The sequence below is a fragment of the Malania oleifera genome, chromosome 6, assembly GCF_029873635.1.
Source record: "Malania oleifera isolate guangnan ecotype guangnan chromosome 6, ASM2987363v1, whole genome shotgun sequence".
Lineage (NCBI taxonomy): Eukaryota > Viridiplantae > Streptophyta > Magnoliopsida > Santalales > Ximeniaceae > Malania > Malania oleifera.
Window position 1 is genome coordinate 2,194,704 of NC_080422.1, and position 14,525 is coordinate 2,209,228.

The 14,525-nt window shown below is 34.3% G+C and overlaps 1 protein-coding gene across 1 annotated transcript; it reads right to left on the reverse strand.

Moving 5' to 3' along the window:
* Window positions 1-4,915: 4,915 nt before the first annotated feature.
* Window positions 4,916-6,593, reverse strand: LOC131157830 (transcription factor MYC2-like). Its single transcript, XM_058112230.1, has one exon. The coding sequence runs from the start codon at window positions 6,573-6,575 to the stop codon at window positions 5,112-5,114; it is 1,464 nt and encodes a 487-aa protein (XP_057968213.1). The 5' UTR covers window positions 6,576-6,593; the 3' UTR covers window positions 4,916-5,111.
* Window positions 6,594-14,525: the final 7,932 nt, after the last annotated feature.

Consider the following 14,525-nt stretch of genomic DNA (forward strand, 5'->3'; position numbering starts at 1 on the left):
AGTATTGCAGAAGTAAGTTAATTAATTTTTTTTTAATTTTTTTAAGAGGTAAAAATTGACTATTAATTGTAATTTTTATCACATGCTTAATATGTAGCAATTTGAAAGAAGCAACATATAGGCGGCATTGAAGACAAATGACAAGCTTTCACTTTCATTTCATTTCACCAGTTGACAAATCCATACATTAAATTAACCCATCCTTAGTCATTTCAGTGCGTAGGTAATGGTCAGGTGGTTAATGAATATTGCATATAAAGCTAAAGAAGAGCAATCATAAATGGTTAATGAATATGCATATAAAGCTAAAGAAGAGCAATCATAAATATTCATGCATGACCCTAAATGGTTGAGTATATGAGTCGTGCATAATAGTCTTGGGACCAACTCTGATGAGGTATTGTTCACTTTGACCCACTAGTCTCACGAGTTTATCTTAGAAACAACATCTCTCATAATTGGAGTACAAACTATCCTTATAAGTCCAAGATCTCTCGAGTACACATTTTATGTGGAAGGATGACATGCTCTCCCATCTAATTGTTCTGTAACACCCTTGTCAGAGTGACTTATACCTTTTAGTTCTAATACCAAATGTAGTGGTCTTGGGCCTAACTCCGTGAGATATTGTCCGCTTTGACCCACTAGCTTCACGGGTTTGATCTATAAAAGGTGTCTCACATAGTTAGAGTCCAAACTATGCATCCTTACAAGTCTAAAATCTCTTTAGTAAGCATTTGATGTGGGACAGTGACACAGTACATATATTTTATTCTTTCACAAAAATAAAACAAAAAAAACAAAAAAATAGCTACTCATCATACTTAATTTTCGTTTCCCCTATTTTCAATTCTTACATCACTACAAAAAGTAATATTATTAGTAAAAGATTAAAACCGTCACTAATAGTATTAGTAACAGTTTTATAAGTATTAGTGATGGTTTTGAATTAGCCGCCATAATTGCAGTTATTAATAATTATTAGTGACGAATTTTAAAAGCGTCACTAATAATAGAGTATTAGTGACAGATTAGAATCGTCACTAAAACCCTAATATCGTTACTATAAATTATACATTGGTTCACCTCAAAATCATCACTAATAATAGAGTATTAGTGACGAATTTCAAAACCGTTACTAATAATAGAATATTAATGACAAATTTTAAACCTTCACTAATAGTAGAGTATTAGTGACGAATCTCAAAGCCGTCACTAATAATATACTATTAGTGGCGTTTTTGAAATTCGTCACTAATACTCTACTATTAGTGACGATTTTGAAACCTTCACTAATACTTGAACCTGTAAAAATTTGTAATTACATTTTTGCATGCATAACATTAAACCATAATTATTAAAATATTTATAAATTATTCAAAATTCTAATACAAATACATATACAAATACAAACACAGATATATTATACAAATTCAATTAAAATATAAAAATTCCATCCGTTCAGATAACAAAAAAAATAAAAACAAAATTCAAAATTCGAATACAAATACATTATACAAATTCAAATTAAAATATAGAAATTCTATCTGTTCATATAACAAAAAAAAATCAAAAGCTGCATCTGATTATATAGTGCATGGAATTGTGCTGATGTTGTGACAGCCGCAAACCCTACAAATTAAGAATTAAAAAAAAAAGTATACGCTTTTTGAACATATATGTATACGTACTATAATTATCAATGATTTAATAGCAAAATAATCAGACATTTCGTCTATAAATAGGACACTTTTCATAGAGAGATGCTCCAAACCTGATTGTTTACAATAAACAGTTCACAATAATCCAATTAGTAATGAATTTTATGAGTGCACAAGAGCTTCATATTAGTAGACAATGAAAAACACACACAACATACAACTAAGGATGCTGCATAGTCTAACTGAGAGGAAGAGTGTTCCTAAACAACTCTAAAACCAAACAGAAAACCAAATTTGAGAACCAACGAAGGAAAGATAAGGGGGAAAATTAGTTATGTGTTTGGTCAAGTGGATAGTGTGAATGTCTCTTCTAGGCATGATCATAGGAAAAAGGAAAACAAAATAAAAAATGAAAGGGCTTGCAAAAGATGAATTCATCCATTAATTATACGGTTAAGAAGGGTAGGGGGAAGGCTGGGGTGGTGGGTGGATTATGGATAATAATCTGCAATGCCGTTCACATAAAGGATAAAGTTTAATATTCGTTTAACTTTCACCAATCTTTTCAAAAATATTTTAACATTCATAATTATCTTTGCACATAGTTTTATTTTGAAAAAAATTTTGCCAAAATTTCGGCAGCATATTATCTGTAAATTGGACATTTTCTCATAAAACTTATACATGAAACAAGGTTATTTTTACTAAATAAATCATTTCAAACATGCAACAACCTAAATCCCTACTAGCATGCAATTCACAATATATTGTATCAGTCATGCAGTTGACGTTCAACATAAACATGTATTCCAGTAGTTTAATCTACAATTCATATAACATAATATCATCCATAAAAAAGATTTAGTCATTCAGAGTATTATGGATAGTAATCTGCAATGTTGTTCACACAAAGGATGACATTTAATATTCATTTAACTTTCATTTATCCTTTCAAAAAATGATTATTTTGAATATAACAATAGTGTGATAATATTATATTATAGGGGCATTGTTATCCAACTTGCTAAAATAGGACTGCAATTTGGTTCAAAAAGTAGTATTTCCATGGGAATGAGAGAAAATTACCCATGTGGAGGGTGGGAATAGGGTGCCCAGATTTCATGCGTATCCTTTCATTCAATGAATATGAACATTCCTGCTACATCAAACTCTCATGCTCAAACAAACGTGAGAATAAACGTGAGAATAAGATGCCATGGACGTCACAAATTCACATTCTTTGGAAGTAAATCAAAGGAATGTTTCCCTCCTAGAAGTCATGACATCTCCATACCAATTCCAGCTAGAAAACTAGCTATTTATTCATATTGCAAAGAAATAGATGATATACTACTGCCTTTCATTATCATCTTTCAAATGAAATATTGCTTTTTCATGACTATTTTTCACACAAGATTCAATTCCCTTTACAATAAAACAAACCAATGTCCACTATAGTAGTTGTTAAGCAATTCCATTGCTTCTCAATTATGTAACATTTGATTTTATTCCTCCTATAGATCAACAAGATGATGGGTTCTTGACCTGGAGAAGGCTATGTATACAGATATGAAGTTGATAAATATTTTTAAAATAAGAATATGCAAATATGACAACATTTTTCTAGAAAGGAAATTATTACATGGAAGATTAGCCACATTTTCCAAAATTTCCAATGGATACATAGTTGAACTGCTAAAAAGAACCTATTTTTCTTTTTATACATGAAAATGAAATGACTTTTGTAAAACCACAACCAACACAATAGAACTAATTGAAAAAAAAAAAAACGAAATTAAGAGATTATTGCAGCTAACTTCAAATGAACTGAAAGTGCATTCTCTTCCATCACCAAAGATGCCCATTTGGATATGTGTACCAAAACACGAACATTTCCAACAGATTACATATGTAGTGTAGAAATTTTTATTTATACAGATTAAGCAAAGTGCCCAACATCATAACCAACACAACTTGTACATCAAAATGTACAGAAACTTTACCAATCAGCCGAGTGGCTGATTTTTTTTTAACCCTTTTTGGTGAAGGGACTAGGCAACCCAACGAAAGGCCAAAACATCTGATTCAATTTATGACTGAACGATATAAGTGATACAAAAAAAGAGAAGATATAAGTAAGCTTTGAAACACTATGATCTCTTTAAATATATACACACACATACATACATACATCCATACATACATGGTGTAAAATGTCTATTTGGGGTAATTGATATATGAACATACGAATATCATATGTTTTTGTCTCCTCCTTTTTGCATTTATTCATGTTGACTGATGTAGGTAGTAGTTCTCTTGGGTACAAACTCATTCATGTTGACGGATTCATATCGTCACTAATATCCCAAGAAGTGTTGCTAATATTTTCTCATGATAATTTCTGCGCGAAAATTAGTTTCTCGTGATGGTTTGAGCGAAAAAATCGGTTTTTAGTAACGAAAGTGTTAGTGACGGATTCAAAATCGTCACTAATAGTGCTGTATTAGTGACGATTTCTAAAACCATCACTAATGCTTATACTATTAGTGACGGTTCTTAAAAACCGTCACTAATATCCACTTTTAGTGACAAAATTGAATCCATCATTAATACTTTCATCACTAAAAATCAGTTTTTTTGTAGTACATATTAATTTATATTAGCAAAATCATTGAATTTAGTCATAATATAAAGGCCCCAGAAAATATAAATTCCCAAAATCAAGAGATTGTACAACTAACATGAGGTTTGAGTTGTAGAATGAAACAAAAATTTGAATGGAGAATATGATTCAAGTAACAAACTTGATTTGATTGAATTTATTCCTACGTATCTAATATGAAAATAGAAAACTCAGAAGATCAATCGAGCATATATGTAGGTACATGTTCGCCATTTTTTACAATTAATTGAAACAAGAAAGAAAACATGCAAGAAGGCGTGCATTAAGGATGAGAAGATTGTTTAAAATCAAACCAGCTAATGATCTAGCTAGAGCTAGGTAGCTAGGTTTTCTTCATATATCCATTATGTGCCTAATTAATTAACCTTCTCAATTAGTCTCAAGTCAACCCTCTAGTTCAACTATAATGATCTTAATTCTAGTAATTTCTTCTTTCATGAAAACTAGTCAATGTAATAACCTTAAGTTAATCCAGCAACTGGTATCTCTTAGATTAGGAAGAAAAAAAAAAAAGTGAGAGAGAGATCTTCAAAATGCTAAATGAAGCTAGAAGAAGAGTACTCATGTGTACTGCATTTCAACATTTAGTTTACAATTTTTTTTTTATTTTTTTATAAATTACTGAGGACACACAGATATATATATCAAAATACATAGCAAGAAGAAGAAGAGAGGAGGATCAATGTGGGCAAAGAGAAACTTAACCTAGCTATATATATAGAGAGAGAGAGAGAGACAGAGAGTTGATGATGGATGATGAAGCAAGATCAGATTTGGAGTCTAGTGAGAATGGCAGCTCGGACAGCTTCCTCAGAGATTCCTTCAGGAACCCCAACCACCACATCCTGAAGCATCAGCTCCTTCACCCTCGACACGCTCGCATGGTGAACCCTAAACTCCAACTCCCTCAGCGCCCCCATCAATCTCGCCGACGGATAATTCACGTCCGCACACTGCACCCTTATCATCGCCTCCGTCCCCAATATCCTCACATCCACTTCCACCTCCTTCCAAATTTTACCACCACTACCACTCATTCTCCCTCCACTCGACGATCTCAACGAGGTCGTATGATCACCCACAGTACTACAGCTCTCGTTATTATTATTGTTATTATTATCGAACACTGCATTGTTGATCATAACGCAGTGCTTTGAATTTTTCTTAGAATCCTCCTTCAGCTTCGCCTGCAGCTCCTCCACTTTGCCCTTGAGCTCGTTGATGTAGGTCACTGCGTCGGCGAGGAGAGACGCTTTGTCCATCTTCGACACGTTCGGAACCACCGCCCGCAGCGCGTAGAACCGCAGGTTGAGCTTCTCCCGCCGCTGCCGCTCCGCTTCCACGTGGTTCGCCGGCACTTCCTGCCCCACTGCCGGTTTCCTGCCCCTCTTCTTGGGTCGTGTGACTACCGTGTTCGCGGTCGTCGTCGACGGGAACGGGCCGTCCGAGTCCGAAGGCCCAGATTCGGAGGACGACCGGCCCGCCAGATTTGCACCGCCCATTTTCGCGTCTTCTAGGTGCTTAATTTCATGATCGACTGCAGTGTCATGAAACGGTTTGACTTGGTTACGGACGAAGAGAACCGGATCTTGGCCGGCGATGACGGGCTGTCTCGGTACCGAGTTAACCGAGTCGGGTCCGAAAAGGGATCGGACGAGGTGAACCAGGATCCAGTCTTCATTGATCGAGTCCGGCGAGCCCAATTCTACCACCCCGCCGGCAGTAGGGACGCAAACTAGGGTTTGGATCCCATGCATTTGGGCTTCTTTAGCTCTGTCGTAGTTGTTGAACTGGAAGGCGTTGTCTCCGGTGAGCCAGATGACTGAGCCGGAGCTGAATGCCCGCCCGGCGACGTCGTCTCCTCCATTGAAGGACTTGGTGAGCGAGACGGTGTAGAACCACTCGCAGTCGGAGACGTCGCCGTCGATAAAACCGTCATCGCAGAAGAGAGCTTGGATTTCCCGGGGGACTACCTTCTTTCTGTCTGGGTCAAATCCAAACTTGGCGGGTTTGGGTCCGAGGTGAGCCTTGGTTCCCCGGAAGTGGCCGTCGGCCCACGCCAAGACGTCCCGGCCGTCGCCGTCCTTCTGGGCCTGCCAAAAGATAGCGTAGGCCCATGATTCGGGTCGGGTTTGGATGAGGAAAGTAAGCCGTTGTTGGAAAGTGGGCGGGCTTTCTTGAGCGAATGGCAGAATGGACGAGGAGGAGCAAGAAGACATCATCTCTTCCATGGCTGCCCTGCCTCAATGTTTTTAGAGAGAGAAAGAGCGAGGAGAGAGAGAGAGAGAGAGAGAGAGAGAGAGAGCGAGAGCGAGAGACTTGGTGTTTGAGTTTAGGAAAATGATGAGAGGATTAAAGGGGGAGGGGAAGTGGGAACATGTAACTATTTGGTTTCACTGTTAGACACCATTGTCACGTGATGGGCTCGTGGGGCGGATGGGAATGATGATTTCGGCAGCGTGGGCTGGGGCCCATGGTCCTGTGGGCCCATTGGGTCGCATCCATATATCTTATACCCCACCGAGAATAAGTTCGTTTCATTAGCGTTTTTCCTTGTTTTCTACTTCGTCCATTTTCTCCGCTTCCCCGGGGTCGTGGCTTTCATACGGTTCAACGTAAATGGACAGTCATACTTGTACCATTTAAATTTTTAAATGGATATTTTTTAGTAAAAAATATAAATTTTATTATAAAAGATGTAGAAAATAAATAAAAAATTAAATAAGACGAGATAGATATTTTACGTAGTTTGGATATATCTACTCTACAGACGGATTGAATCAAAACTTCATTATTTCATGAGGAATTATAATTTGAATATGGATCTAAACTTATACAAAATATCTCTCCCTATTTCTTTTATATGTCTCATCTTTCTTTCTATTTCTTTTTTTCTCTTTTTTTTTTTTCTTTTCCTACTCTTCTATTCCTACTACACTAGTTATGTGGGAGGAGTGTAGGGGTCTTCTTCCTACTACAAAAAGGAAGACTTTTAATGATAGTTTCAAACCATAACTAATAAAAAAAAATTTTATTAGTGATGACTTAGTAACACTTACGGAGTGGTAACTATAAAGGCGGTCTCAACTGATTATTAGTGACGATTTTCAAAATCGTGACGGAGGAAGATCGTCACTAAAAGACTAAGACCGTCACTATAACTAAGACAATATTTAGACTAAAAATCGTCACTAAAGACATATTATTAATGACGGTTTTAGAACCATTACTAGGGATGGTTCAATAAACTGTCACTAAAGATATATTATTAGTGATGATTTTAGAATCGTCACTAATAGTTACTATTTGTCAATTTTTATTGACGGTTATAAAATCGTTACTAAAGACACACTATTAGTGATGGTTCAAAAAACCATCACTAAAGACAAATTATTAGTGATGATTTTAAAACTGTCACTAATAATTACTATTTCTCAACTGTTAGTGGCGGTTATAAAATCGACACTAAAAGTTTAAAATAATTTAAGTTTTTTTTTTTAAATTCACACATTAATCCCTGTGAGAACCTTGTAATTAATTTGCTACACACATAATACTGAACCATAATTAAGGATGCATTCCTAAATTGTTTAGAAAACGAAAATATATACATAAAAATTGTTCGAATGTGTATACATTATATAATAATACATGATATGTTCAGATAAAAAAAAACACAAAAAAAAAAAACAAGCAGCATCGTTGTTATAGTGCTTGTCGTCGTCCTCATCATCCTGTGACAGACTGCAGACCTTACAAGGTAATAATTATGTAAAAAATTAGTATACAATTTTTGAATACGTACGTACTATAAGCACAAATGATTTGATAGAAAAAAATGATTATACATAGTAAACAAAAAATGATACAAATTTAAATCGCTAAGTTTGATCGGTTGTAATTGACTCCACTCAGTTTAGAGAGGGTATGCTCGATTTTGACACTTGGGTGCTTAAATCTACTAAGTTTGTTAGGTTTGCTATGTGACGACTTGATTTTTTTCTTACCATTTTTTTTAGCAAAAATAATAAACAATGATAAATCATCTATCGAATATCTCTAATACCATATATCAATATGACCCGGCTCGAAGTGGGGTACCAGGTGATCCAACCATCACTCAATAATAATACCAAGCAGTGGAAACAAAATATGTATATAACCTCAATTACAATACCAGAGTACCAACATCATCAAATACATCAGTATCTCTCTCTAGACCATGACTTCAATACAATACTAGGAGTTCCAAAATATCACTATACACATGACAGATCTCACTAAAACTTACCCTAAATACTAAGGTAATGAGATCTCCTCTACCTCAGAGCTCTCTCTACTCGTCTGTCTTGATTTTCTAAAATGTTTAAATTCTGAGTGAGATACCTCTTAATAAAACAGAATGAATTATTAAGAGTGTGTGACAACATGAGTTTTGTTATATCATAACACGTTCATTTAAAAAATTATATCAACTAGGAAAAACATACAAATTTGTAATCATAATCATATATATATAAGCATAGTTTCATAAGCTTTCAAATCGTTTCTCATATTCATATGTTAACATGTTCATAAGCTTTCATTTCTCAAAATCATATATCAACAACTTTTCATAAGCTTCCATTTCTTATAATCATATTCTAACTCATGAACATCCACCAGTATATAGCACCATGCGTCTATAGCTTATGGCTGTTTATTTTATCATTTCGTTTCTCATATCCATATTTTAGTCCATGAGTATCCACCAGAATATAGCACAACGTGTCTGTAACTCATGACATACAATCATCGCGTCTGTAATGAGAAATCATCCTGAGGATATTCATGCTACATCGTCATGTATTCACCCCACATGACCGGATTGTGCGACCCATAAGCGGGACCTAACCGTGGTTTGCCTACTAGGTTAGATAAAAAATAAACGCATCTATAGTACGATTGACCTACCCAATCATGTTCTAGACCCCGGGGAGTAACACAACCCTTCTCAGGCCCAATTGACAGTGTCGCCACACTCCATCATGGTTCTCATTTCCACATTCCAGTATTCATATTTCATCATGTCTGTATAATTCTCATCACATGTGTATATATATATATCTCATCATATCTGTATAATTCTCTGCTCAATATTTCTGTATAAAACATCTCTATGTATTTCATTTATCATCATTTCAATATAAAACATATTTATACTTCTCGTTTCATCATTCCTGTAAAACATTTCTGTATATCATATTTCATCATTTCTTTGTAAAACCACTTCTGTATATAAATCTCATATCATCATGTATATATATAACATAACTGGGTTTCCCATGACTTCACATTTGAATAAAAACATATCTAGGTATCTCATATTATCATCTCTATATCACATATTTCAATATCAACCACATTCTCAGTAATAAAACTGTTATTTCATATTCCTCACGCCACACAAATTTTAACTAATAATCATAATATAATAATCACAAGAAAATATCAATATCATAGTTTTCAAAACTATATACCATATGCTCATTTTCACATACTTTAATCAACCAATCAATTTCTTAAAATATCTATTATAATTTATTCTCCTTACCTGCTTACTGATAGAATTCCTACAAAGATCCTAAAACCCAAGCCTGCGGCGTTTTGGAGCTCAAAACTCTGAAATTACATTTCCCCAGTTCAATCAACTCAACCCCAGAATTATAATTATTTTAACATTTCTTAGGCCCACACACTTCCGATAACTAATTAAATTTTAAAAATAATTAACTGATATAATTCCATTATCCTTACCTTAACCTTGGAGTGGTTCCCAGAAAACCCAAATTAAAAATCTACTCCGATTAAAATGATGAGAATCGAAGTTAGGACCTCGTGTTGGTGTCCGATCGTTGATTTGGTTGAAGATTTGAGAAAAAAAATTAAGAGAGAGAGAGAGAGAGAGAGAGAGAGAGAGAGAGAGAGAGAGAGAGAGAGAGAGAGAGAGAGAGAGATAGAGAGAGTTTACCTTATCTCAGGAGTGGTCGAGAATGGAACCTAATAGTATTTTCCGTTCTTCAATTGGCTGAGAATCGGAGAAGGAATTGAGGATAGAGAAAGTGAGAGCGTGATGAGAGAGTGGAGAGAGAGAGCCACCTGATAGAGGTTCTGGGAAAAGATTTCAATTGAAATCTTTGAAATTTGCTGAAACTTAATGCTTCAGGAGTAAGTAATGTATATATAATATATTTATATTATTATATTATATTATATTAATATATTTTTATATTATATTATATTATTAAATTAATAATATTAATTAATTGAATAATAATTAATTTAATTTTTTTTTAAATCATTCTACTAATCTTGTATAACTATTTTTGGGATTGTTACATTTTCACCTCTTTATAGAAATTTCATTCTTGAAATTTGTTAAATATAATCCTACTCTTATCATAATCTCCTTTAGGAATCACTGAAATGTTTATTCGACCGCCACCCACACAGCAGCCCTGTCTCAAATTTATTAATAACTCTCACTTATGCGGAAGAATACCGTGGCTACAATAGGGTCCTGGGAGATTACAATCAATGACATAAAAGAAAACTCTCTCAAAACCATTTATAACCTAATCCAAAAATACTAACTACTCTACATTGTATAGGTCAATATACATACACTGTCATTTACTTATACTTTTCTAGTCTCAATTCTTCCACTGAACAGGTGTGGATATCCCTGACGCAATTTCTCCTCTAATTCCCATGAAACTTTTTCTACTACATGGTTGCGCTAGAGCACTTTTACTAGTGGGATCTTTTTAGTACGTAGTTCCTATTCCTTTCGATCTAGAATCTGCAATATTGTCACCTTAAGCTCTAGTGCCTCATAACTAATCATGTAAGAGGGATTTATGACGTATTTCCTTATGACGTATTTCCTCAACATGGATACATGGAATACGTTATAAATTCTGGACAGCACCGGTAGTAAAGCCAACTTGTAGGCAATTGGACCCACTCTTTCCCATGTCTCAATTGGTCAAATAAACCTAGGGCCCAACTTACTCTTTTTCCCAAATCTCATAATTCCTTTCATCGGTGCAACTTTCAAAAATAGATGATCCCCTGCATCAAACTCCAACTCTCGCCAGCGAGTATCTGCATAAATTTTCTATCGACTTAGGGCTACCCTGATTCTGTCTTTGATGAGTCTGACTTTATCATAAGTCTGCTGTACCAACTCTAGCCCCAAAATTTATCTTTTACCAATTTTATCCCAGTATAATGGAGTTGGAACCTCATACCATATAACGCATCATATGGTGCCATTCCAATGCTGGTTTGGTAGTTGTTTTTATATGTAAATTCAACCAATGGAAAAAAAACTGTATCCAATTATCTCTGAAGTCCAGCACACAAGCTTGCAGCATATCTTCCAGTATTTGGATGGTCCTCTCCGTCTGTCCATCGGTCTAAGGATGAAATGATGTGCTGAACGTCAACTGAGAACCCATGGCTCCTTGCATACTCCTCTATAAACGAGATGTGAATCATGGGTCTCGGTCCGATACTATAGACACTGGCACACCATGCAGTTCAACTATCTTTTGAATGTATAACTTGGTTAGTATGCTCATGGAGTAGTTAACTCTGATGGGAAGAAAGTGGGTAGCCTTCGTCAATCGGTCAACGACCACCCAAATGGTGTCTTGTCCATGCAACGCTGACGGTAATCCTGTAACAAAATCCATTGAAATATGTTTCTACTTCCATTTGGGAATATGAAGTTTTTGCAATGATCCTACCGGTTTCTAAGACTCAGTTTTCACATTCTGGCATGTCAAACATTGCTCTACAAACTCAATAATTTATTTCTTCATATTACTCTACCAAAAAGACTCCCAAAGATCCTTGTACATCTTAGTACTTCCAGGGTGCACAATATAAAGAGATCGGTGCACTTCCTTCAGGATATATACTCCTTCATTACTCAAATTTAATAAGAGATTAGTAAGAAAAATCCTCCCAAATAATTTGTGTTTTATTCATTTTTAATACTCTCTTACACTTTTCATTTGAAAAATTTCTTTTGGCGAACATATATCGTTTGGGCATTCTTTCTTTGTTAGGCATAATACTCTCACTCATATTAATTTGTTGAAAATCTTTTTGAGAGTATTAGCTAGAGGTTCCCCCCATATATTTTACGTGATAAATATTTTTGGGGTGAACTGATTATAGCTTATGAATCTTGCACATTTATTGCAAGACTTCAAAAGCTCACGTTCTTGATTGAAAAATATTTTTTAGCTTTTAACCCTAGCTTTCATTAACAATATTTTTGAATATTATTTTTAGAAAAATACTCATTGCATATTGTTTTGTTAAAATCAAAGATCATATTATTTTCTCTGTGAAAGCACAACCCTAAGTTCTCCTACACTTTTATTGAAAAAAAAAATTTGGGGAGAAAATTTGTATTAGGGTTTAAATCTTTGAAGTGCATTATCATACACATCATTCTCAAAGATTACATTGAGAAAATACCCATACTCATATTGAGTTTCATTCCTTATCATTTGTGAGTGCATTGATTACATTGTGCTCATTGTGGTACATATCTGCTTAGTGTAGGAAGCAATCTTTATTGTACACAAATATTTGATTATCTGTTGTATTCTCAACGAGTGGTTGGAAGAGGGAGACTATCCCTGTGAATAGTCCTGAATTGCTTAGATTCGGTTAGGTGAGCACTGGACTGGTTTAGACTCGCTTAAGAGAACTAGGTACACCATCCTGGTAAGGTATTGTAAACGGTGTCGCTCCACTAATAAGTGAACAACTAGTGGAATCATCTAACTTGTGAGCTTAAGGCGGTAGCGTAGGTAGTATTAGTTGAACCCCGATAACATATTTTGTGTTGGCTCTCTATTTAATTTCTGCACTTTCAATTCCGCACATGTATGCTAGTACTTGAACTGTTGTGAATGTTTTAATTGCTTTAAATATCTACATACATATTTATTTAGGGAATATTTGTCTTGATCATTTGCTCAGTTTTATATTAGTGGGTAATTGGCATGTGCTTAGAAAGACCCTAGGTTGCTAAATACTAGTTGAGGATCTAACTTAGATAAAAAAATTTTAAATACCCAATTCATTCCCCCCTTTTTGGAATGTACCAATTCCAACAATGACATTAACCAAGGAATACAAGGGACAAAAGTTATGGTTTCAAATTCAATTGTTAAGAAGAAACAAAGTGATACAAATGAAAGATGCATTACCTCTTGGCAATCTTCCAAGTCTACCTTATTATTAAGTTGTCAGGTAGAACATAATTTAGTGTTCATATTTAAGTCCATATAGTTATTTATTCAGAGTTCAATTTATTCACAAAGTTAAAATTGCATTTAGTATTAAACACTTAATTAATTAATTTTATCGAATGCTCCTTTTGTCTCATGATGAGTTCGAATCAAACAAAGAACACCAATAAGTATTTAAGAGGGTCAAGAGTTGTTTGTTAAATTCTCTATTTGAAAAATATTTGATCTTGTAGATATCTACAACATAATCTTTTTATAGAAAATTAATGATCAAAGGGTTGATGAAGACAATGAGCAAAAGGGGTTTGTCAATATAAGGGGAAAATAAAGTATCATACACACGAAAAGAAGAAAAGCTAAAGAAATTATAGATTCCAATCATATACATAGAAGGCGTTTTTAATTTGGAATACTTGAAAATTTTATGTAAAATATCTATATTAAGAGAAACATAAATAAAGAGACCATCAATTCAGGGAGTGTTAACACTTTTCAAGAAAAATTCTACAAATAATGGGAGACTTGACTTGAACCTTGCACACAAAGTTAATATATATATATATATATATATATATATATATATATATATATATATATATTTAGGAAGAAAGAGTTACCACATTCAAATTGAAACATCCCATATAAAACCTATTCTTAATTATTTTCTAAAGGACATTTTAATTAATGATGAGAATATGGTAATTACTTAACAATTAGAGTATAATACTCTTACAAGTTTAAAGCTCAAACCCTAGAAGCATGCATGCGAAAATTACTATATATTATCCCCCTACCCTTGAGAGAAAAAATCAAATAAAAGAAAAGATATTCTTCAACTTTTGATTAACAGTTTTACATTTTAAT